The sequence below is a fragment of the Varroa jacobsoni genome, unplaced genomic scaffold, assembly GCF_002532875.2.
Source record: "Varroa jacobsoni isolate VJ856 unplaced genomic scaffold, vjacob_1.0 scaffold_63, whole genome shotgun sequence".
Lineage (NCBI taxonomy): Eukaryota > Metazoa > Arthropoda > Arachnida > Mesostigmata > Varroidae > Varroa > Varroa jacobsoni.
The window spans coordinates 84317-111287 of NW_019212965.1; the positions used below are offsets into that span (position 1 = coordinate 84317).

The 26971-nt window shown below is 42.4% G+C and overlaps 1 protein-coding gene across 12 annotated transcripts in view; it reads right to left on the reverse strand.

The window, feature by feature from the left end:
* Nucleotides 1–26971, reverse strand: part of sws (patatin like phospholipase domain containing sws) — a 50112-nt gene that overhangs the window by 11124 nt on the left and 12017 nt on the right. For 3 of the 12 annotated variants that reach the window (XM_022835316.2, XM_022835306.2, XM_022835263.2), the window contains exons 6-10: nucleotides 26351–26579; nucleotides 25169–25399; nucleotides 24429–24715; nucleotides 22589–24159; nucleotides 20323–22385 (exon numbers count right to left, since the gene is read on the reverse strand). In XM_022835316.2, coding sequence (XP_022691051.1) covers nucleotides 21941–22385; nucleotides 22589–24159; nucleotides 24429–24715; nucleotides 25169–25399; nucleotides 26351–26579 — 2763 coding nt within the window. In that variant the 3' untranslated portion in view covers nucleotides 20323–21940. Of the gene's footprint in view, nucleotides 1–127; nucleotides 605–12823; nucleotides 13398–14774; nucleotides 14906–17932; nucleotides 18291–19931; nucleotides 20089–20322; nucleotides 22386–22588; nucleotides 24160–24428; nucleotides 24716–25168; nucleotides 25400–26350; nucleotides 26580–26971 lie in introns of those variants that run through there. The other 9 variants (XR_002681145.2, XR_002681143.2, XR_002681129.2 and 6 more) reach the window with 8 other exon arrangements.

Consider the following 26971-nt stretch of genomic DNA (forward strand, 5'->3'; position numbering starts at 1 on the left):
GAAAGCTTTTGTTTTCCTAAGACACTGTACACCTACAGTTATCTTAGGCACGTTTAAATAGAGCTTTTTTGCACGGCATATTATGCATAAGCTACAATATTATCTTTGAAGAATCAATGTGATTCACCGGATAGTAATGCTGTCGAAATATTCTGGCGTGTCAGCCGTGCTTCCTGCAAATTTCTCGTTAGCGGATTTTTTCTCGTCTGAAACGGCTTGAAACGGGTATAAGCTTTCAAAGATGCACTCGGTGCGCAGTCTGCTTAGGTCTTTTCTTCATCACCTCTTTGCGTTCCTTCTTGTTTGATCTGATGCACAAAGACGAAGTTAGCTGGAGATGAAATGCCGAATTTGGGCAAACGGGTTGGGGAAAGGCTGGAAATCAGAGCGAAAACGTCGGGCAAGTAGAAAGCTCTACGAAGAGAGTGTGAGCTCGGATCTTGATCATCTGGGGGGAAGGGGAGCCTCGCTGGCAATAGATCCGCACGTACGCGTTCCAATAGTTGTTCTGTGTCTGACTGTTCCTGTGTTGTTGCAGGAAAGCGTTGGGTTGATATTCGACAAGCGGACAGAAACTGCTGTAAAGACGCCAGCGGCGGTAGCCCTGTGCAAACATAATCACGGATTTAATATCTATTTCGACCTCCGGCGGAAATTGATAGTGATCCTGGGAGCAATATTGAGTATGGTATCACCAGTGCACTCCATATGAACACAGAGACACCCATGAAATTAGCTCGGCTGGTGTGTCTTATTTGTCTGACCCCTTCCTTTCCGATGCAAGGATATACATAAATCTATAACAATATACGATGAAAGATCTACGATATGCTGCCGCGTATAGACCCATACATAGCTGCGTTTTTTTTTTTCATATGTACATATAATACAGAAACCACTCCATGATTCTTGCTTCGTGTACTCCGTCTTGCTGAACATTTGCTTGCTAAACTTCTGCTGCGTACCACGGCCAAATGCTTCAAATAGTCATTGGTGTATTAGATTAAAGATGACATTTCTCGTTTTTCTCCGGTTGAATTATGAAGCGTCTAAAAATGAGGCTATATGCAAACGATTGAGTTGTCAATTAGAAAGATAAAACATAAAAAGCTACCAATGTATTTGGGTTTGAAATGCGAATGAAACAGCTAACGACGCCGTATAAAACCCATATCCGACTTGACGTTGAGGAGAACGAAAAAAAAAAGATCGTCCTGCATTTAGGCCACAGGAAAAAAATGCCCCTCTTTTCGACTCTTTTTCAAACCTGTTATGCGCATCCTCATGTGACAACACTGAATATCGCCGATCAAATAACGTGTCATGATAACGTGTGTGTACGTAAGATCGCGCACGTATCGAATTTACCTAACTGCGGGGTAAGATGTCAAAAGTGTACTGATCAGTAGAACTGAAAAATCTGGACCCGACCATTTTCAGTTAAAAATTATAATCGAATAAAGAAAAAACGAATTTAAAGTTTGCCAAAGATTCTTGGCTTAACCAAGCAATCGACTAATTAAAGCCAGTAAATTTATAAGCAGTCGTGCGCAAGCTGCAAGGTCGACTTGACGGTGTGTTGTCCTCCAAGAGTACGATTTGTCGCAAAATCAATTAGGAAGAAGCTCGTCTACTCAAAGTGCAGATAGCAACGAAACGGTCTGCTTGAAACATATTCGTTTTCATTTTGACCACCGCCAAAATAAGTCTCGCTTCGACCACCTTAGCTCCAAGCGGACCATACGCAATGAAAGTCGAAATTCCAGTTACTCAAGACAAGCAGCTACTTTCCACATCGGTGTTTTACGGCCACTGAAATCCATACATCATCAAACATATTATGTGTAGTATTCGGTGGCAAACACATTACAAATTATAGTAACTAAAAATGAATATTCATTATTTATGGAGGTGTCTGACGGTGTTGGACAGAACCGCTGTTCTTGCGCGAACGTTAATTGCTATCCTATTCATTTTACCATAAAATGATTTTTAAAATTGCTTTCGGCTACAGGGAAGGACGATTGCGCTCTAGGGAGCAATCCGGAAGGCTGCTGCTATGGCGGCGGCGGCGGCGGCGGCAACTGCCTCGTGTTGGAGCCGGTGGAGACCCAGGCAACGCGATTGGTTACGTCTCGATCGTCTGAATGTGCCTGAGTTCAAACGAGGAAGTCCTATTTCCAACAATAGCAGCGTCGCCCCCCACAGCAGCTCTGCGTAAAGACAGCGCACACTGTTACGACCGACAACAATCTTTACCTCAATAGCAGTAGCAATAATCAGGCTGATAACAAAAGATAAAGCGAATGACCGATTCAGAAAAACGCTACTTAGGGAGATAGCAGTGCCGGCACGACGGACAGCAGGAGAGTTCTGATCTGTCAAATGTGTAAGATTTAATATGGATATGGGTAGATGTCATGCATAAACGCATGGCTATACGATGCATACTGTTGCTCATGGTGCGTCCTAGCGACTTAATTCCATCGGTACTAACGTTTTCTACGGTAAAACGAGGATTCAGTGACGATATGTCACCTTTTTAAATTACGATCGCTGCTCGGTAGCAACCAGTAACAACGAACTGTCGATTTCGACAATATGTGTAACGTGGAAAATCAACGTTTTGGCAATAACAACAGAGGGAATTAACAACTAAACGATCTAGTCGAAGACCCGAAGAAGAAAAAATGAACTCGCCAGCACGGCTACGCTAAAATAAAGCCGCTACTAACCCGACGATGTGGAACAGAACTCCAACAGAAAACGAGACTCGTGCGGCAAACGTGTCATGTGTGAAGAGGCAATTCAAGTACTTAATGCAGACATTACATGCAGACAAACTTTAAAAAGTAAACAAACTTTTTAATATTATTTAGGTGGCGTATTACGTTGTACAAAGTGTCGTCGAGCATGTAATATTCAACGTCTATACTGAATGCTGTCCCGACAGGTTTACGCACGCTGATTGACGCGCCATATCTACCTAAGAAATGCCCTCGTACCGAAATTCTGAAATGCATTAAGACATGTGTGCAGTACTACCCACATGCATAGCTACAAAAATACGCTCGCTCAATTAAGATGCCACAATATTATTTAGAACAATCTAAATTTTTTATTATGGTAGTTCCTTTGATTTTGGTGGAATCGCAGTACGTTAGGGCACGTTTGACATGAATGCGGTAATTTTAAGATACGTCCGAAAATCAGTTTATCTCAGCAGATATATCCTGACAGATCATTGTCAGGACCAATTCAAACTGAAAACTAGACCCATTCTAATCAGAGGGATATTCCAAACTAAAACCCTAGTGAGGGAGTGATGGCCAGAATGTAGAACGCACGGTACTTGTCGTCACGGGCCCCAGCAGCGGCGATAGTTAAAGCAAGAGCAACCACTAGATAGATCCTTTGACTCCAACCCTACCCCTTCCCTTCGGAATGGCTCCTCGACTATTACCACGCCCGCCGTACATCCCTCATTGCACTCTCCCAGCCTGGCTCGAAGCAAAACGTGTCTCGAATTCGATAATCACCCTTAGCACCAGCGGCAGCTCCAGTTCGACCCGCTCGAAGCCGCCAGCTTCTCCAGCCACCCATACACCCTTGCCTCTTCCGTTACTCGCCATAATCTTCTGTTCGTTTCTAGGCCCTGACCAGGTTGTCCAACAGCGCGGACAGCTGAGCGGGCCAAGCTGGCACTGCTGCTCCGTCCTCCGCCTCTTAGCCTTTACGACGCACGTAAATATTTAAACGCCGCACGTACGTCGTACAAATGAGCGCTCTTCCTCGCGTACGAAAAGTTGTCGACTCATCAATGAATCCCACTGGCCCTTGCCAGTGGTCTGGTTGAAGCTGTCGAAGCTGCACAACGGCTGTGGCAGCAACAGCAAAGCGGCAGCGCTGTCGGGCGAAAGCGCAAGATATCCTTACTTACTATACCGCACGCACACACAGCACGCATGCATACGTGCACACGCATCAGACAGACGGCAGCTTCCTTGTCACTCGTGAACTTTCTTATCATTAGGCACAAGCAATTCGAATAGTTTGCACATGCTGTTCTGAAACTTCGTCAGTAATCCCTGCTTTTATTCTATAGTCCGATTTTGCAAAGAGCTTACTTACCCTACTGATAGTTTGCATTGGAGGCGTGGTGATGCTGCCGCTGACTCTTGTAGTAGGTAGTGCAATCCCAGCTCACTTTTCGGTTCACAAATAGCCTTTAATAAGTAAGCTCATTATACCCTTCAATTTTGAGCGGCCTATAGATTTGTGTCTGCGTCATTTTCCAACCCATTTATAGACGTTTACTATAGAAAGGTACCAAGAAAATTTTTCCAGAAACACTTTATATATTTTGAACTCGCTCGTGTGACTGTTGGGAGAGTACCCGTATTGATGATCCTCACGAGTCTCGCAAGGACCACACACGCAGGCAGACGTATGCGGGACTATTGCTGCTAACCTCTCCACTACGGCGAAAGGGTTAGCTTTGTTCAGGAGACTTCGTGAAGCCGGTAGACAGAGACAAAAGCAGTAGCCGCTGATCGTAAGCTACTTACGATGTGCGACTCTGTCTATACTACATATCCTAAGAAGTGATGGAGATGCTAGGAAAAACCTCGCCGCGGCCAGCCATGAGTGCGCTTCTTATTCTTGGAACCTTATTTATTTCTGCGTCTACCGGTTCCTGCATGCGTTTTATTTCATCTTCCCTTTTCTGTCTTTTTTTCCTTTTTCCTCTCTCTTTTTTTCTCTTTGGTTTCGTTTTGCAAGCGACATACACAGAAGCAGGCAATAAAAAGCCTTTGTCCGTACTAGGCCCCCAAAAATTTTCGCTTTTTAGGGAGCTTATAGCGAACGGTTTGACTGCGGCCATTATTTTTTTGCCTGACAATATGCACCTGCACTGCAAAGCGTTCCTTAGATGGACCAAACATACAGCGCTTATTTACGGACACGGAAACCTTCAAACACTTGATATGGCAGTGAGTCTAAGGATTACCGTAGATTTGCAGATGTTTGCCATCGAAACCGAGTACATTCCTACGTATAAATTCAAAAGTGAACAAAAAAAAATAGCATATAAAATTTTCATTCATAACACTTATTTTTCTGTGCATCAAGTTCTTCACGAGTCGGCAAACATAATAACATTAAATTTACATGATATAGTAACCCACTAGCAATTATCCCTTTTTTGAGGGTCCGCAGTGCGGATGATATCCAAAACACGAACTGTCGAATATAGCCGGCTAATTAAAAAAAAAGGGAAATAATTGATGTATATTTCACCGCAAATCTCTCAATGAAAAAAACTTTCTATTTGCTATTAAATAATGATCCTTTTTATCTCATAAAAACCACTTTCTGCGAGTTTGTTTACGTGAGTGGTAGGTTAATCTTTTATATCCGCATGTTATAACATATAGATCTAATTAACCCATATAGTTGCATACAAATTCACATACTTGATCTATTTCTTGCTCCGCACTAATCTCAAGGCTTATATCACCTTTTCGGCGACCCGTTCGGAAGAAACATGAAGCATGAAACGTTTGCCTGATTTTTTCATATGGTACAGGCGACAATTTTTAAAAGCATCCTGCAAGCCATTCAGTTTTAGCACGGTACTTTACGTACGGTTTTATCCACATATATATTCCTTTGCAGCATATCTTGCTCTGGCTGATGCCCGAAAGACATTACAGAGTTTCGTTTCGAGAGTAGTTCGAACCATCGTTTCAGCTTTCAAGACGTCAACAGAGATGAAGGAACTTATGACACGACCCGTTAAAAAGTTATTGGGGGATCGCTGAGCTGCCAAAGTTTTTAATGATGTCATTTGTGCGACTACCAGGCTAGTTACCGTCTTTGTCTCAGAAAAACAGGATTCGATCTCATCTGCCGGCACAATTTATACCTAAAGGAAAACTGTTGTTATTTTTATATCATTCAAGAAGGACGACGGAGTTTATCCACTCAAAGAGAAAGGAACTTTACACTCTTTTTATGAATTTATTTTATCTAGAAGGAAAGTTAGATAGACCTGTAATTAGGCCCGAATTTTCCGGGGAATTGTTCTAGACATTGTAGAAAGTCATAGAATCCTTAAGTGACTCGCCCACATCGTACATACCATGATTTATCATTGAATGCTACATCAGCTACCATCTGCTGATAGAAACAATAAGGTAACTTCTCCAGGCAGGCTCCTTAAAAGACCTCTACGTCCACTGCTAAGCTATGAGAAGAGGCAGTGAAATAATAATAATAACAAAATGGCTACAGACATGGCATGGACAGTCTGTAGAGGGAATTTAGGGCGGTGAAATTCTGTATATAGAGAAATCGGAATGCAGCTGGGATATTATTGGGCCCCTCCTAGTGAAAGCCCTTGACGCGCCTCAGGGGGCGGACAGCAGACATGAAAAGAAGAAAAGTATTCGGCTTTGGGGTGCTGCAGCCAACTGATTGCCTACGAGCTCGAGGTTGGGAAAGCTGCGAGTATTATAGGTTTTCCTCCGCTTCATTCCAGCCAAACGGGCATAGCAGAGGACAGCGGGCAACTATAAAGGCAAAAGACCTTTATTACAACACGCTAGACTCCAAGTATGATAAACACCTGAAGTAGATTATTTCACATGAAAAGGGATATTTAGGTTCGGCGTGCCCCAGCGCTACGGAGTATCCAATAATATACGTATCCGTTCAAATATTCTCAACATGTATTCATGTCTCGAATGCAGTTTCTGCCATCGCGATATTTGTACTATCACGAAGTATCCCTTATGTTTGTAGAAAGAATGTTTGCGTGTAAGGACCCCACGCACATCAGTAAGTGTGATCCCTCAATCAATATAACTGGATAGGTTCGCATCGTATTTGTTGCGTTTATGAAATAAAGTTGATTTTAGATTTAAAGTCTCAACATGAAGCAACAGACACATGCGTCGTAACCAAAGTTGACCACTTCACGGTAATACCAATAGTAGCATACAAGCAAACAGAAAAATCCAAGAAAGCACAGCGAAAAAGACCTACAAAGGCATCATACGATAATACTTCAACAAGTCGAGTCAGAACTATAAGAACTCAACAAAGGAGCTATGGACCATAGAAATTCGATTCAAGCTTTTAAGAATGGGTTTGCTGATGGGGAACATGAATAAATGTGCACCTGTTGACTAGCGATTTCTTGACTACCTGAGAATACTCGTACTGAAAGGTTCTATGCACATAAAATTGTGGGGATAAGAAAAAGAGCTATACGCGTACACTTAGATATGATCTTGCGAGGGTTTTAGCAGAAGGTAAATTTTCCTGGCCTCGTACTATTAGGTGAGTTGCTTGTACCAATAAGTTTGAACGCTGATATAACAAAATGAACGACAAAGCAAAGGACGATGCGTTGCCACTAAAAACGTTTAATACATGTGCTGATATAACACTAAGGCGTCTTGACATTTAGCGTCCTATTCCATAGTGTTCGGAATATAAAATACCATTTGTGAATGAAGAGACCGTATTAAAACATGCTATTCCTGCATAATGCAAACATTGGCACTCAGATTCAATCGATGACAGAGCAAAAGCTAGGATTCCATTAAATAGGAGGCTAGAGCACTGACGAAGTTGCCTTGCGCCACTTTGTAACAGTACGTGAAACGTGTTTCTATTATTATATACCTCGTCAAATTAAAAGGAAGAAGATACCCTCTCCTCTTATCCGGCCAAATGTTATCCTGAAACAATCAACAATATCTACACCATATAGGTATACACAATACGCGTAAAAGGATTAGAGCAGCAGGGCTTCACCGAATATATCTTCCCCGGGGCACGAACTACTTCCTCTCACTCTGTCACTTCTTCTACATCTGTCGCTGGTACGAAAGTTCAACTTGAGGTTCAGATACGATTCTGCCTTCGCAATTGAGCCGAGATCCGAGCAATTTAGAAACCACTAGGATGGCAGGACTGTGAGTTCGGCTGCGCAATTCGTTGTAAATGCAGTGACAGACCCAAGAGCTTTATCTTGATCTTACAAGACACGTTGTGAGCTCTGTACACTGATCAAAGTTGCCATTGTACTCTCGAGTATTCCTAGGCTTCTAGTTGGTCACCTGGCCTCTCATACCTCACGTAAAAATCAGGTTTGATGCTAACAGGCTCTTCGTGAAGGCGGAATTTGAATAGAATAAGGGGCTCCAAGACATGGTCTATGTACGTCGAATAATTAATGGACAATCCTACGAAACGTGGCACGACCCAAGCGTTAAACTCATCTCGATAGAGGCTAATCCGCCACAACAAGCAACTCTCATTGACACTAATGTGTAGATACGATATATATATATGTGTTTTGGCTAAGGGGTAGACAGTGGAATCATACTTATCACACTGACAAAGGCCTTATACAGAAAAGTAGATGTCCTCGAATGTGGCTTAAAGCTGATGCCATTATTTACAGCTCAAACGAGCATATAAAACAACGATCCATAAATACATTTTCCTTTGCACGTATTATATTACCCAGCATACGTATCAGCATTGCTCGTTCAGTTAAAAACAAGCAGGAGCTGCAATATTCGTATATAAGAAGACTAGCTGGGTTAAACCAAATACAGGCGTGAAACGCTGTGCAATTACCCTAACGCAAAATACTGAAACGCGCAAATATAAAGATCGTTGATTCTTTTTGTCATCGCCTGTTTAATTGTTAATTAAAATTAGAGAAACTTTAATATAGTTTCTACGCCTGGGTAAATATTGGCAGCAGACGTAACGCTGCCGCTGATTGGCGTTCATGTTTCGAGACTCGATAGCCCGTTTTCAATCAGTTCGTTTTCTAGCCAAGTAAAATTGATTATTTTTATCTCACCTTTCATGTGTACGAACGTATTAATGATACAATAACTTGAATCAGAAGTTGCGTTAATATTGCTGCTGTTCCCGTTGTTATCTACAGAACGTGAGATCAACACAATCATTCGAGCCACTCAATGATATTAAGGTCTATCTTTACTGATGTTGAGCGTTTATATCATGGTCAAAATGGTGCTTGCTTAATGTTCATGCGGTGCTATACATCTGTCGCCTGTCTCAGGTAATCTGTGCTGAGCAAGCTCGAGCTCAATAAGCCAGAAATGAAGTAAATACAATGCCAGCATGAATTATAACAGCAGCATAGGCAACGGGACGCGTAGACACTATTAGCTAAATTAAAATTTCTACAAAGCAACAATGATAGCTGCCCAGCCACACGTGTTCCTCTATACGCCCACATCCGCCAACAGCGGCACATCCATACGAAAAGGTACACGAAAATCCACTCTTTCTTGTTCTAGACCCAGCGCCTGTACTCTCGCCACCATCGTTATTGGCTAATGTCTGTAAGTTCATATAGATTTATATAAGTGAACAAACCTATTTGCCTATCAGCAATAAACAAAGGCTATCGTTTAACCATAGTAAATACTCCCGTTAACTTCTCGTATTGACCATAACGGTACATTTAAACTCACGTTAGCTTCCTTGTCTTGTGTCCGTTAGTGAACATCGCTGTCATTCTGCATGTACATGCAACCAGAACGGTCGTAGGTTGAACAGCCGAAGTATGCTAGCAGTAACCGAAGTATATGAAGAGGATTACGTGCTTCGAGATCGTAATCAAAAAGACGTCCGTACAGTTACAGATAACAACTGCGTGCGTGTCATACTTGATCCTGTAGAATTCACGTTCTATTCTGAATTTAGGGTCCACTGCGTTGGTTTTGCCAACAGCTAGTCGCCGTGAATGATGTGGCGTAGATCACTTGGCCAAACACTGTTTCTATGGGGACTGCCACTATAAGAAAATTAATTACAAACTTTTTTGTAAAGCAATGCAAGTCTCACAATGACAATGTGACAAGCAAAAACTCTGTTTGCATACGTCCTACGAGCCATCTATTGGCGGCACAATAAGCGATTACTCATAAAGCCAATACCGTGTTCTTTTGACACTATTGGAATCTGGCAAAGGTGACAGAACCATACACTAGGATTGGCTTAATTGGCCAACCGTAGATGATTTCGTGTGTTTCTGTGATTGTTCAGTTGGAATCTGTTGACTTAGCAATTTTAGGACACGTAGTCGTCCAAGTTCCAAACTGACCGTAGAGACATTTGTTTCATGCTGGGAAGCCAGCCGTTTGAAGTAATACTTACCGCCAGCAGCGGACGTAAAGATCGAAATATTAGTTTATTTATGAACCTGTGTACGTTCCCATAAGACGTTTGGATCAGAATGTTATGGAAACTAATCCAAAATCTGAGTTAATGTCATGAACAGCCACTCTCTACGTTGACTTTAATGTAAACCAAGAACACCATTTGACCATGAGAAGCAATTGTGCCAAATCGTTCCGTGGAAAAAAAGCCCCTCACCTAAGACATAATTGCTGTTGAGTCTACTTATAGCCTCTTACTATCATATCTCCAGCAGATGACCATTATCGCCACATATCAAAAACATACCTTAAATTATCTACTCGAGTACCGTTGGATTGTTGCTAGAACAATAATTAACCATATACATATTAGTAAAAATTGCACCATTAGACTACAGCGCACACGACCAACACTACTCGTAATGGCTGCCATCTTAATTTCCTTATTATGCGACGGTGTTGCGGAGACGGTGGCGCTGTATTTTAAACGTCATCTTAATTGACAAAGAAGCGTTGCTACAATCGCTTCGTTTTTGGGCGTGAAGGCGTGTTTATATATATATATATATATATATATATATATGCATAAATACGTATAGCAACATGTGGATTAGTTGGGCTGAGACCATCGCGAGTTTTCGATTAGTTAGAAACAAAAACCCCTTTTACATTGGCCCGCTTGTGAAAGAGAAAAATACTATTCGATCAGGTGAACTGACAGGCTAACAGAACCAACTGAATGATGGCTTATTCACACATTCTTAGAAAATTCGCGCAGAACACCCTAAAAAGACAAAAATGCGCCCCATAGACGTCACCAATGCCAGTAAATGTAGTGGAATATAGTATTATAAATTGCCGTGGGCAAGAAATGCACCATCTATTTATCCAGGTAGTCACAGCCACATGTAATTACTGATGACACTAAAACTAAAAAAAAGAGTAGTGGGCTTACGGTTGTTATAATTTCATTTTGAAAAGGGCAATGCAGAAGATGGGACCGATTAAACTAAATAGTAAAATAAATTTGATTTTACCAACAGAACGTAAAATTGGTCGTGAATCGAGGCACCAATTGCTTTTTTATTTTCTACATTTAGAAACAACGCCGTAGCACCGCTTAGAAACGCCACAGTGACCACCAGCATCGTTCGTGCTGATCCATCATTAAACATCTACCTTCATTCACTTATCCGGCATGTCAATTTGCTCTTAGAAAAAAAATTCGTTTTCTGATCGATAGCGTTACGTTCATCCGCTGCAGTCACTGGATAGAGTAGCCGTCGAATGCTGACGCACGTATTGAAAGTGGAACATCGTGTCTGCGTGCCCGAACTATTGGACGCTGTAGTTAAACGCCGCAGACATTTTGTTTTTGTGTTATAATTCTCCAGGGCTGTTCCAACTGATTCGGATAGGTCACTGTCACAGACAGCCAACAGCAAGTCAAGGCGCACAAGACACCTAACCGCCTGCATTGCAATGCTGTTGGCTCAAATTCGTCTCCATTAGGTATCGAACCGCGAAGAGAGCATGCAAAGCTACACAGAAAATACCCGAATCTCTTCGTCCCGTCCAGGCCCTACCACAACCGATTGATGATCGACATCCGGATTGTCCTGACCAATGTGCCGTCGACTTCTCCCACCCTGACCTAAAACAGGAGCTAAACGCTGACTCCACGTTTACCAAGTGGGTTACTCCCTCGCATGCCATGAGACATGCAGCTTCCTGACGCGCGGAACCACACCGCAAAGGGTGCGGCAACAAAGCACAAAGTAGACAATTTCCCGTCAACTTATCCGAATCCACCACCAATTTCTACCCAGCCACAAATCAATGACGCCTTACCGGTTGTTATTTAACGGCTTGCTCAGCAAAGGAAAGGCGCCTCCTATCGACAAGCATCCGTCTAAAGAATCAGGTATACGGTCAATGTAAAGCTTCACCGTGTACAGATGAAAAGACATATCTTTGTTGCATGGAAAGTAAAATAAAGATAAATGACTGCAATCTGCCCGCTAATATCGACGCGCTATACAGAACCAGCAGGCCTACGGCCAAGGCGTTTTGTGCGGCCTACAGGCAGTAATACAATATGCTTTTTCAGATGACGCTGTTTTCCGTAAGCAGACAAGGACGTCTTGCTAAGGACGCTTACAATCTGTTCTGTATTTAAATCCACTATTACTAGCGCATGACAAGTCATGTCAGTTTGTTCAAATCTATTTCTCAGATCCTCAAGGTCCCATCAAGTGCCCGCTGCACATTATGGACCATTGCGAACTGCGCGCTATTGTTTAAACGCTTCGAGCGGCGAATCCCTATATTTGTTAGCTTACCACAGCAAAGGAAACTATCTGTGACCTTCGTAGCGTTATTGATCCAGATCGATGACCATTACTGTTCGGTGACGGCGGCTAATAGGTTCAGCTACCGACAACTCAAAACAGAAAACCAACCACATGCACGTACCGTATCACGAATCAGGGTAGTGCATTTAGCCATTGTACCTGGCCGCCTGCACCAACAGTGCTTTGTCGACACTGAAGTGAAGACTGAGTTGGGAAAGCTACAGTTTATTCAATGCATTCGAGGGACGACATATACGAACTTCACTGGCGTAATCGACAATGATTTTGCTTGACAACCTTGCCTTCGTGGGGAAGCGGAATGTGGTTCACGATACACGGTAATACAAAGACAGGACACGATGATGTACATTTGCATATTTGCCAATGTCTTATTGTTTGTAACTAGATAAACATTATAATGAGTTTCGCTCCCTTGTCATAGGTGGTTTTTTTGTCGGCTATAAAGAAAATTAACAGCATGCTAATCGTGTCATAACATTGCAATCGGTTACTCCATATATAACCGACCTTCTCATGACCCTCGACTAACATTTGAACGTCGAAATATGCTCCTTTACCAAGTCAAAAAGCTAGCAACAGTGCTGTCCTCAAGATTGATGAAGTTGACACCGTAACGGCCGATACATGGGCCGTGCAAAGCTGTCTCACAAACACCGATCTTCCTACTTCATGAACAGAATCCCTCTGTTGGACAACCTTACTCGCATCCCCAGGATCCGCGAATGTTCTTCAGTGAGGGCACAATACTCGACGGCGATGAGATGTGAAAACAGGCCACGCTGCTCACTGCATTCGTAATGCTCTGCGAACAAAATAAGCTCACTGAAACAATATTCTATGTTGAGGCACGCAGGTACGACACGTAAACGAATAACAGTTCGTCAACGTTCGGTTTCCAGGTTTCCTGCTTCCCGATATAGTATTAGGTGAGTATTTTTAATAGCATTTACATAGGTAACCCATGCTCAGGCGAGATCCACTACCTGCATTTTCTGCTCTGTCACTTTTGTAAACATAAATCATTAGACGCATTTGACCAAATCCGCGTAGATCATGTAGCCGCATTCAAAGAAGCCTACATATAGACAGGGCTTTTTCTCAACAACAAATGAGGGGGCCACAAGACAGCAGATGCTGGCTCCATACGGATGCTACAAGCGATTCTATATATATCCTGTGATTGTTCCTAGTGCTGTAAAAGAACGCCATAGTTAAAGATTTCATATATAACACACGCGTGTCGACGCGCAGTATGACTCTCCCGATCACCAACGCCTACCACGATCAAGAAGTGACGTATTTCCAGGCAAGCTTAGAAGAGCGTAATAAGACTTTTAACTTTTCTTCAACTTCCCTTCCACAGAACAACGTTTAAAGACCAACATTATGAAAAAACATCCATATGATTTCACTAATTCGCACTTACATATAAACGGCTTCATATGCCATCGAGAGAGTAGTCTACATTGTCTAACTAGTTAAGTTTATAGAAAATGATGTTTGTCGACTCGCCTGGAGGCTTCACCAAAGCCTTTCTCAATAATTTTCTACTCGCAGAAATGAGCCCTGACGGAAAAATGGCGCCTGCAATGGCTTATTTAAGCACCGCTACAAGTTTAATATCTGACGGTTATGCTGCGCTCCCTCGCTTCAAGATCCAGGTCACCGAAAACACGCTATGTAGTTAACATATAAAACAACAGAAAAGCAGTTGATCTTCCTCACCTAATAACACATGTTCTAGTGCCCTATGATTAAACGCAAAGCCTTTGAAGCCGCTAACCGATCCTTCAACGACATACACAGCACTGACGAGCCATTCTGCGAAATCTATACGATGTCCTGCAATGACGTGCAGCTACTACCTGTGATCGGGCGTAACGCCAATGTTAACATTAAACATGTACGCATAAAGCACTCCCATTTGTGGAGGCACTTTATGATGTATAAGCTAACGCAGCGCGGCTCACCAATGACGTTATCTACTCTCAACTACTGTTAAATCTTGCAGGAGATAGGTATTTAAAAACTGCCAGTAATAGTATCATTCTCCCCGTTAACACTACTATACTGCCCAAATGTATTACCATATGCATCGACAGTCTCTACCCATCTCTTTCTCCGATGGATACCTTCTCAACAACATGCATATAAATAGTTGAATGGCCCGAGATATTACCAATATCAGCGTCGACCTCCTTTCCGAGGAGGCCACGATGTACGAGGTGCCCAACCATGTCTTGGATGACGGTAACTTTTCTCATGCCATGACCATATTCCTCGACAGTCTCAAGTTATCCAGGCTCTCGCCTATGCAATTTGAGAAAGGCATATTTATTATTATCCTTATGAAAAATCTTGGCCTTCCGAAACTACACAACGATACCAAGATAAATATTCACGGTGTATACCCGCATTTCATTGCATCGAAAGTCATCACGAGTCGATTCAAACATGAGATCGTGCTGCTCTCACACGTTACTCTCACCGTTTTTCTAGATGGTGATGAACCACTAAGCTGTCGCTGATATCCAATAGGATTTTGCTTTGGAATGACCATTTACCAAAAACAAGGCCAATTTATAGCTAATCTTTCTTTCGAATAAACCGATCTTCGACCAAGACCGAAGCTACATTATTTTTAGACGAGTTCGTGGTTCCGCAAACATTGAAGTGCTCCTTAAAGGCAATATTACTACAAAAAACATTACGATTCAAAACGTCTTGCTCTAAACGGTCTACCTACACCCTGCCGCACTTTTGACGCTACACAGCCGCAACTTGTAGCAAATTACGTTGGAAGGTATTATCCCACAGTTAGTAACGCACGCTTAAACTACTTACATACTTGTGTCTGCTCATTAGTGAGCTAGCGGGACGAATTTGTTGTTTGGTTCCTTTAGGCATTCTTGAAATATATTTGCAGGATACCTGTCCTGCATTAGCACATTCTTCTTATCTACGCATATAGGAACTGGCGTGGGTGAACGGCAGGGGCAAATGGTCATAAACCCACTACAGCAATAATTCCCTCAACGTGCTTTACATACAAATCCTCTTTCCCCACGAGGCGAGGCAAAGCCCGTCAGGTTTGCGATCGCCGGGTTCATGTGTGCTCAATGTGTCTAGCGTGAAAAACTGTTTTTGCACTAAACTGTAGAACAATTTGTTGCTGATTTATATTATAACTTATTAAGTGTTACTTCTGTCATAAGTATAATTAGTCTTTTACCTCTGTACAAGTAGAATAAAGTGGTCATAAACCGTATGTTCTTTCGCATTTTTCAAGACTGAAAGCTCCGTCGTTTGCATCTATGGCCGGCCACCAGCATCATTCGTGCCTATGTATCATAAATGTAGGAATTTTATTACATCAACAGCAGACTGTGGTTAAACTATATTCTGGAAAAAGCTATAGCTGTTAGGGATTGTTACTCGGTGTTATTTCGACGTGAATATAACTAAATTTTAATCTCACGGGTAAGGCAAAATGTGCTTAATAACAAAACACACGCGGGGCAGTACCTGCGAATAGAGCTGTTATTCCAATTCGGTCTGATACGATGTTGTCATTGTATGATTGACATACCGTAAAACTTCAGAACGATGACCGGCCCTACATCTACAAGGCCGAAGAATTCCAATGCAATCCGATAACAATAATGAGAATGTGATGTTAGACACACTTATGCTATAGTATAGATATTTTTCGTGTTGACTGATATTCTAGATATCGACGTGACCAACCTATAGTAAAACTATACTCAACACATTGTGATAAAACAATCCTACAACGTTGAAAAAAAATTATTTTAACCTCCCGTTCGATTTAAACAGTGTCATTATCATATATTCAGTATGGCGCGTGTCGGTAGCTGTAATTTAATGGGTCGATCAGGATACTGAGTCGGGTACTCTTGCAGCACTATCTGCGTAGACGCAGGCTCGTATGAAAAGCAAAGGCAGTATATTGGATAAAGTGTTAATTAAGGGGTCTGAACGCATTCGCGAAGTGGGTCAGAACTGCTTCGTTTTGAGGAACAACCTTTTTGTTAATTTAATAAACCAGGTTACCTGTACGAAACAGGCCATAGTTTTGCGGAGTGGTCGAACGGCAGGCAACATTCACCACGCTTCTTCCTGATCCTGCGGCAAGCTCGAAGATGACCTCGAAGAAAACCTCGCTTCGAAAAGAACTCCCTAGGTACACTTTAGGACCGCCCAATAAGGTGTTACAGAAAACCACTCGCCGTGTCCTGTTCTTTCCAGGTGATTTCTTATCTGCTCGGGCTCGTGGGGTAGATCAAAACATACAGTAGAGAAAAAAGAACGTACCGCAAAGATTTCTTTTCATCGAAGCGGTCTTACGTAGGGCAAGTGGGGGGTCAGTCAAACTACGCGAGCCTGGTAGTAAAGACAAGCGCCAAAAGGGCTGTCGACCGATTTATCGGAGTTAGGATATTTTTAGAAACCGACAGTACCGAGACGACCATGAAACAGATCGCTTGACTACACGCATTTACCGAAATTATCATGGACCATATGAACAATATTATAAAAGATTAACCTCGATACAGCTGGAAGCCATTTTATAAATGAGCACAAGCAGCAAACGAAATCGAATGCAATAGTAAATCTGTGATCCTGAAGCAAGATTTAAAAACAAAACATAATAACAGTATTTGGTGCCAAAAATCTCAGCAATTTAGGAATGCTTGCACCGCACGAAATTATGGACATACGAATACAAGGAGACTATTGATTTACAGTAAGGAGCCAACAAATAGGAAACAAAAACATTGTGTTTATGTAGCCTGGCTCGCAGGCGGAACAGAAAGCGTGAGACAAAAAATAAGACCATGACAAATTCAAGCAAAACGAGCAATAATCTAATAACATATAGTTAAATATACAAATGTTCGGCGAATTGTGCAGATGTAAACACATAGCGCATGGCAAAGACGTTCATCAATTTAGCACTAGCCTAACGAGACAATGAATCTCACATCTCATAGATGCTTCGTTAGATGTTCATTTTTCAACGACCGGGCTACCGGAACAGGCAAAGTAAGAAAAGAACCTTCTTTCCTATTGATACGACGAAAAAGCGTAGCGTTAGCAAATAGGAGGCGGACGACGTTCACTGCCAAAGGCGGCGTTTGATCTTCCCTAGCCCGGTTGAAACTAGTGTAGTCAACGTTTCGATCGCACAATGATATCAGATGTCAGGTGCTACCAGTGCTATGCCAAAATCCACAGAAAAAGGAGACTGGGGCACATTATTCATACAATACATCACTCCCCAGTATTCTTTCCTAACGCAAGTTCTTTCTGTTTCCCTTTTTGCCTCTCTGGGTAAAGCAGCTCCTACACTCCGCGATAGCGCCTGGCGCTAGGAAGCTGGAAAAAGCCGTTGGGCAGTCCAAGACAAGCCGGATGAAGGGTCAGTGCGTCTTGGCAGTAGTAAATCGGAGACAAAACCTAGACACTGCAATCCTTCAACGAGCAACAATTCTTGCCAAAAGACAAGAATAGCGGGAAACAGGAATGGCATGGGGCATATGTATGTGAGTGTGCCCTTTGATGGGGCTATGCTGAAATGCGTTCGGTGACTCCTGTGTGATTGCTTAAGATCGGTAAGGGACGCCGGTACTCAATGTATACATATGCTTGCGTAGTTTTTATTCCTTTGTTTCTGAAATCGAAGACGGAGGACACCAAAGAAAAGGAGATCAACTAGACTCTATTTTATGCATTCATTCAGCACCGTATAAGCTTATTGAATTGACAAGGACGAACATTTGCCGAATGGCTTGCAACCTTACCGCTCAGCGCTACAAGCTCCGCGTTTCTCGGAAGTGTTACTTATTTTATTTCAAAGCGACATTGTTTCTCACCAAGTGATAGGCATAGTGATAATGTCACCTGCCAGCGCGTCTGCCCTTCAAGGCTTGCTTGGCGTAAACGTTTGAAGACCGAGGGAAACAACAGGCGCTTTAAAGCGGTCAGATTTGTGATAATGGTAATCAATAGCTAAAAAAAACTAGTTTGTTGTATACTTGTAATAGTAACATTAACGTTAACTTGTATATGTAAATGTTTACTCTATACACGCGATAGTCTAACAAATGTATCTATATTCTTTTCTCATTCGCGCTATATAATCACAGCTCAACACCAAGGAAGCGCTGAAAAGTAACCCAGTCATGCGGATTACGTCTATTTGAGCACTTTACTTTTGCACTAGTTTGAGTAGGTAGTAATGTGAGTCGATAAACAACGCCGGTTACGCCCTTGATTGATATCTAAATCTTTTAATGCTTCTCTAACAGGGTCTAATGTACACCCATAGATAAGAAAAGCTAAGAGCCTGCCTCAGGATGCTGACAATTATGTTGTTAGGGCACATTTTTATCAGCTGTCCAGCTAAATACGCTATAAAGCGGCACAATTATCTGGAAATGATTAAGTTATCGAAGTCGAGCCGAAGACAGCTTCACGAATAGCTAACTCGATCTTCTTGATTGAATTACTTGCTTTTTGAACAAAAACTTTGCTAAAATATTCGCGACGGCCATACGGTACTTATGGAGATGCTGCAACCAGGTGAAATAATGAGCAATGTAAGAAGGCCGCCAAAGCGCCACCTACTTGGACGGAAGTTCGTCCTGCAAGAGCTTCTACAGACCTTAGAGAGCCAACAATGTCAGTTACACAGGGCTCGCAATAAGAATTTCAAGACAACCTCAAAATAGCCCCTTGTCGCACAGCGAATGTTTTCACGTGCGTGTCTAAGTACGGATCCTCTCCCTGGGCAGAGATGCGACTCTTCCGACAGTTCCGAAGAAAAATGATTAAGGAACACCTCTGTCGCGGCGGAGCAGAATTGCTAAGAAGAGCGTTTACTATAATATTCTTACCCGGTTGTCGAGCAAGGGATCTTCTTTCTATCTGGAGAGTGTGCAAACTATCACAAAACACACACAGGTTGCGTTGAGAAGGCATTCGATTGAAACAACATGCAGGACTCCCATAGCCTACATTGGGAAAGCAATTTCGGTAAGTTACAAAATTTCCGTGTATGACGTTGGTTCATTTCCATGTTATATTTGACCAGATGCCAGGGGCTGGCTAGGTTCTGAATACTTCGACGTATGTTAACGTCCTCACGAAAGTGCTCAATTAATTAGTAGGAGTAAAATAGAAGGAGCAGCTGAAAATCGCTGACGGATCTAGCCCTATTTGCCCAGCGCCTTATTTGGACCTGCTGATTCGGATGAAGATTTTTTTGCATACTAGGTCGATAAATCATAAAGCAAAGTATCGACTCGCTTACCTATTGGCTGGTGCCTGTTGTGAAGCTCTGAGATTACGTTCCGAATTCTCAGCCATTTAAACCTTCCTCAAACGCTGCGAAACGCCGCCGACATTCGTGTAGAGCTTTTCAACGCTGGAGCGATTAGAGCTAACGTATGCAATGAACTGAAAAAAAACTAAGCATTATATCGCTAATTATTTCGGTATATACACTGCTTTGCAAAGCCATCGTAAATGATACGTAGTCGCAGGTTTCTAGGGGCCAAGTGACGATGTGTCTGTAAAAACTACTATGATTAATAACACAATATAGTGCACCGACCTGAAGTTTGCCGTAGCCTATATACCAGTCGACTACAAATATGTAAATGTCTAAATTTAAAAAAAAATTGAAAATGAACAATCGCCGATTATATTTTGTAGAATGTATGCTCAATAAGTGCATGAATTACATATATTTAATAATATATAATATTTTTCTATGCTGTATAGTTAACTTGTCGTTGATTGTCCATCAACAAACGTCAGCCAGTCATTATCGAGTTTAGCAGTAGGTGCCTTGTTGTTGTCGTTGTTGTAAACGGATGTTAAATGCTACTGCCTGCATGGGCATGTCAATTATTTGAAAATGGACCCATGTTCTTTAGTACTTTATCGTTCTTACACATCATGTTAACTAAACATCACTTTCATCATACCCTTATATACAAACATATTTCGTCATAAATTTAACTTCAGAACTGAAATTATTCCTATAAGCAAACAAACAACATTCAGCTTCGACAAGTTAACTTTCACAGGGATGCTCCCGTTCCTATCTCAAAAATAATTTTTTTTCACTTTACAAAAGGCATCAGTTGATATTGAGTTTGAAAATATATAGGAAAGGCTCATTGTTATTCTAGCATTGAAATTGGGGCATATATACTCTCCATATGCGAAGTGATATTGTGAGCTTAGCAATAAAACATGCGTCCCTTAAAGACAACCTATTCTACTGACTTTATTTATTTTTTTAAAATAGCATTACTTCTCGTCTTAGCTCACTCGAAAAATGACACACTTCAAGTATTCCTATACGCGCTGTAAATCGCTCAATACCTTCAATACCGCATAAATTACACCCGAGTTGTTTTAAACAACTCGTTTAATCATCTTATCTCATATACATATAACATCATACACACAAGCATGTACGATTATTCGTTTACTTACATTATTGATTAAATTCACCACTTTCTTCTCCTTTTTTTTTTTTGCTATTTTTCTTATATATGTATATATGTTTGTGAGCTTTACACTTTTATGCTTTTCGTGCGTCTTTATTTACCTCGTTACAGGTCGCAATCGTCATTTTCTATACATCACTTAATAAAAATAACAGCATTAATTGTAAAACCATTAAATTATACATAAATGTAATTAATCAACCATGATTATATGAAGTCCGTTCGGATTCTATATACGCTCAGCTTTGGTGTAGGCATGATTGGGCGAGACTTGATGAGATAACACATTTCAACCGTTAGCCACTAGTTATCGCAAGTATAGCGCGGTGTACTACGAATACGCTTATTTTTGCCGTTGCTACTGTCTACTTTTCTTTTTAGGTGTCGCCTTCGGTGCCTCGCGATTCGCTGTTTACCAATGCGTCATTTACATATGCAGTCTGACGGTCTAAAGCTGTTACTCCAAATCAAAGGATATAGAAATGAGCGTTGTTTCCCCTCCTAGGTAAATCTGCCTTTTGTTCAGCTACTACAACTTACATCTTAAGGGTTCCACACGCAGGCAGGTTTTTTTTTCTCGATTTTTACGCCATAGTATACGAGACGCCACGCTTGTCCGCAACTTAAATAATATTCATCTGTAGAATATCTGATGCTGTTTGCCCAGCATATTCACTTCAGGAGTCGTGAACCCTTTGATTTCTCCTCTTGTCCTCTTCAGTGAAAGACCAGACAGACAAGTGCTTTTTCTAGCTAGGCACCCTTGTGTTACGGCGTTTATTCGCTTATGATCTTACTATCAGATCTCCTCCTGGCTAAAGTCGGTATCGTCAACGAAGTTATCTGAATGTAAATCATCTTCCTCAAAGGTTTCTTTAACAGGTTTCTTTACCCTGCAAACGATCGATGCAAGATCGGTAAACGTCGTCGGCTTTAGTGGAGCTTGTTTCGGGATATCTTCACTAGATACGCCGCCTGTCACGAAAAATTTCATTTTGCGATCATGCTGGACAGCTTTCATGCCGGCGAACAGCGTACGGCCATGCTGATAACCGACTTCCATGATTTCATTGAACAGACCGAATTGCAGAGTTTTGTACTTATCGATCGGTGGCCGGACATACATACAGTAGTCACTTGTCTTAACTTCCTCGAGCTGGCGCACGCATGACACGTACGCAAGTCGCGATTGAATTTCAGCTGAATTCGGAATCTTTACAGGCTCTCCAAAGTTCGGCACAGTCCTGCACACAGACAAAAACACTTTTAAATTCAGGTCGATTCATTGTGTTAACCTAACTTATACATTACGCAAGTATAGTCTTTTTGAAGGCTAATCTATTTAATATTGTGCTTTAATGATAGACGTTTTTATCAGCACTCACCGTAAGTGTAAAGAAATAATTCTACCTCAAATTAGCCATAAGTAAGAACCATGTTTACTAACCTCTTCCATAGGAGCCACCAGCCACTTAGGGTATCGCCGTAATTAGTGAGGTCTGTCTCGTCCTGGCTTCCCACGTCGACGGCAATGATTGTTTCGGCGCCCATCTGTCGGTACATTTCGTCCGCAGGCAGATTATTCACATAACCGCCGTCTAACAACAGATGCCCATCAATCGGGTCACACAACGGAGGCAAAATTCCAGCAAGGGACATTGAGGCTCGAACGTATCTCCACAGCGAACCATGCTTATGTACCCGAGGGTAGCTGCTCGTGATATCAGTCGTTACGGTGAAGTACGGTAGCCAAAGATCCTCGATCTGTTTGTCGCCGAAAGTCGCGTGAATACCGCTGTTGAATGCGTAGCCCGTGAACCATGCCGTTATCGGATACGTAATGTCGAATATCTGCTGCCAAGGCGAGACCGTGCGGTATGCCCAGTCACGGGCTTTTTGCGTGAAGGGCGTCATATCCATCTCTTGAGCCCATAGCGCACCCATGAAGGCTCCGATAGACACTCCACCTACCATATCGATTGGAATGCCTGCCTCCGTTATGGCCTTAATCATCCCTACGTGGGAACAGCCTCTTGCGCCACCACCGCCCAGAACCAGTCCGATGGAGGTTCCTGTCAGAAACCTGGCTAGTCTGGCGAAGTCCGAATGCGTGTTACATGGCACCCCTTCCAATTTTCGGTAGACATCTAGTAGTTTACTGCGTTTGCTAAATATGCGCTTAGGGCACCGCAGATGATGATGCGATGAACACCATGATCGAATATTGAGCCACTCAACTGTATTCGAGGGACTCGGTCCACCCTCTCGATGCAAAAGTACAAGTTCCTTTTGGGTACGTTTCGCAATAGTTTCGGCCTGCTGTTCAAGTTGTCCTACCTGTGGACCACTCTCTGCTAGCGCGACGATCAGAATGCAATCGGCCTGTCGAATACACCGTTGAGTCCAAGAAGTGAAATCTCTATCGCACTGATAAAGCAGAACTTTGTGTCTATCCTCAAGTTGTCCCAGCCACGAGCACAACCTGTACTCGTTGCTTTTGTCAAGTGCGTTTGGACCAAGCTCCTTCTTCACATAGTCTGATGTCAAACGTAACGAGAGACCTTGAATTGAATAGTTAAGCTCCATGGCAAACGCATGCAGAGGTACGTCGTCGGTGACTGGCAGCAATGCGATAGTTGAGAAGTTTGATTGCGACTTGCGAATAGGTACTACATCCTGTGTAGGCGACACCGACTCACGACGCATACTGCCGAGTATCCGTTGGCCCAGCAGCTGAATGAGACGAGTCACCACCACGGGATGCTTTATCTTAATGACGTTGAGCAACCCAACGGGCAGTTTAGCCAGCTCACTGTCGCGGACAGCCATCATAGTGGAGGTGCGAGGAGCTTCTGTAAGAACCTCAACGAGACCGACCAGATCTCCACGACCGTACTCGCCCACGAGATGTCGCTTGCCGTCGGCCGCAGTCGTTACTGATCGAAGACGTCCGCTCAGAACTATGTACATAGCATCTGACGTGTCGTTTTGCCGATACACCGTTCGTCCGCTATCAACCTAAAATAATTCGTCCACGGTTGACATGGAGCCAGTTGTTAAACTAGTTTACTTGTAGTGTTGAATAGCAAAAGAAGATCTGGAGTGAGTAGAATCCACTGAGTTTCAGATGACATGCATGTACATGAACCAATCTTCTAGACGCGTGCATGCACGTTCATATCATCTAAAAATCAGCGGATCCTACTCTAGAATTTATTAACAGGTAGCCTAACATTCGATATATACAATCTCATTAATCTTTAGATTAAGGATTCGCCACATCGCACCTGAATCCAATCCATGGCAAAGTCAATCTGCCTGACAAACGATGAAAGTTTCTCTATGAGATTTGCTGCAAGGTGAAGGACTGCGTCTGGGTTGTTCACTAGTAAAGAATAGATGGTTGATGATGGAGCGCTTGCTACACGAACACGGGTGCGTGCTACACGGGTTACAAATGGGATTTCTGATGTGAGCGTCTCGAAAATGCCCACAGTATCACCAGCGTGAGCAAAATACATCTCATCAGGATCGCTGCTTTTATGCGACGCCTTTTGGCGAACCTCAACCGTTCCTAGAAGATAATGCCCACACGTCACACAAACTCGTCTTATTTCAATTAAGAATACACACAAAAAATCAAAATGAGCTGAAAACCCTTCGCACCACTAGCTCCACTATAGCGGCCGATTGCCACCGCCGTTAATTCAAACAGTTCGATGATTTTGTTACAATATTGGCTGTTCTATTAAATTACTTGAACCGGTAATATTCTCTTTGCATAAAAAATAAGTGTTCAAAATAATGATGGGGCTTACCCCCAAGTCATTGAATTTCCATCTGTTATTCTATTTTTTCCATTAGCCATGCAATTTGTTTGTGTCCATTATAACAGTCAGTTTCAAGCGCTCATCGGGACGCTTCTAAAGCTTCTCTTTGGGAGCAGTTTTTCAGGCGATATTTAAAGACTAAGCAGTACCAATGTGCATTTCTGTGTTCTCAACAAATGGCTTTTTTGGAAACTTACCCCAAATAATGTAGTAAAGATGGTTGATATGTTCGAGATCGTTCTGTTTTGTGATATTCTCGCCGGGTTTGTAGTCGCGAATCGTTAGTTTGTCTTTAAGTTGGTCTTCGGTGGACAAGTTAAGAATGCGAGCGAAAGCGCGGGTTGCTTGGGCCAGACACTCTTCTTCGCTGGGTTCCGGAGCGCGCATTGTGTTCTCGTTCACGTTACCGACAACGGAAGCGCGCCGCCCTTTGGAAGTAATAGCGGTCATATTGCTTGATTTAGCTTGGTTAGGGAGACTCTGACTAACCGGTTGTGGTGATTGTCCGACAGATGAAACATCAATGAGAAGTGCCGCATAACCTATACGGCGGATGGTAGTCAACCATCACAGACCCGCAAGATTGCTCAAAGCAAGGTAGAAGAAAAGGAAGAGGAAGTTGTCCATGTGGACAAATATTACACGGGTAGAAAAGTCCAAAGCAGATCCGTAATACGGGTTAGCGTCTAACCACTAACAAATTGTGAGTTATGCGTAAACATTACCAAGGACGAAGCAACCAAAAATCTACATAAAACACGTTTATTGGAAATCTTCGAAAATACCAGACAACATTCGAAAGTGGTTCTAGTTACAGTTGAATCGGCTGAGAAGTATCAAGACTTCACCAAAACCATTCATCTGAAACTAGGAAACAAATATAGGGTAACTTAAAGATTCTAACATAGGTGCAAAAAATATTTCCCCAAACCTACATATACAATTCTTCGAATTTGGAGGCTTACTCGTACCTTTACAACTTATTAGTTATCAAACGATTTGAAATCACCCTACAGAACAATAAGTACACTTATATGTAATTGTTCGGTTGAATAGTCGTTGAGTCAAAGACATCTACTCTGCTATAGTAACTATTCGATAGGCTACTCAAAATAAAATCAAGAAGCCCAAAGCGGATAATGGTGCCAAACGTGCAATTAACGAGCAGACATTCGCCATAAAGCAAGTCTCGGGTAGGTGAGCTGTTTTGATTACCAATGTCTGGTTCATCATTGCAATCAAAGACAAGCTTGAACACTAGCTGTAAGCACTGAAGTTGATTATACTCAGCTATCACTGTGTCTTCCGTAACATGCATCGTTATTAACAGAACAGATATACTGGAAAAGTCCGATGAATATATAGGTGAAACCACTGACCCGTTGCAATCCGATGTACAATATTACTCGTTTTCCGCATAACGCTGACGGGTTCGCTCTCCACGGTAGGCGGGGCTGGCGTCGTAACATTTTCTTCAGGTACCTCTGTGGGCCATCCATCTGCTGGTACTGCTGGCGCAGCAGGTAACGACCCTGGTGGAGGTCCGTGGATCGGAGTATGAGGCAATGACTGCGGGAGAAGACCTGGTGTTTTTCGTGAAACTGGTACCTGAAATACCGTTACACGAACTTCGTAACTAGCCTAAGAATATGTGGGCCAAAGACATTAGATGGTATTTAGTATATTATCAGTACGCGATAATATGTTATCAGAGTCAATATTGCCTACTTCCGTATCGATAATTATTAGAAATGAATTCGACCTGCATGTTTCTGGTTAGTCAGAAGATGATTCTGGTAACTTTTGTTTACCCATCCTATTGGAAACTTTGCACGCTTTTCCCCTGAAGCGTAGAGCACTCCGTTTCCCGCTTAACGTGCATTTTTTTTTTTGGCTTTGTAAATAGCTTTCTCTTTATGGTTAAATAATGGGGCAGCAAAAATTGCAAAGTCAACACGATCTAATTCGCTGCTGCCCCGCTGATAAAATGCAGGTGTGAC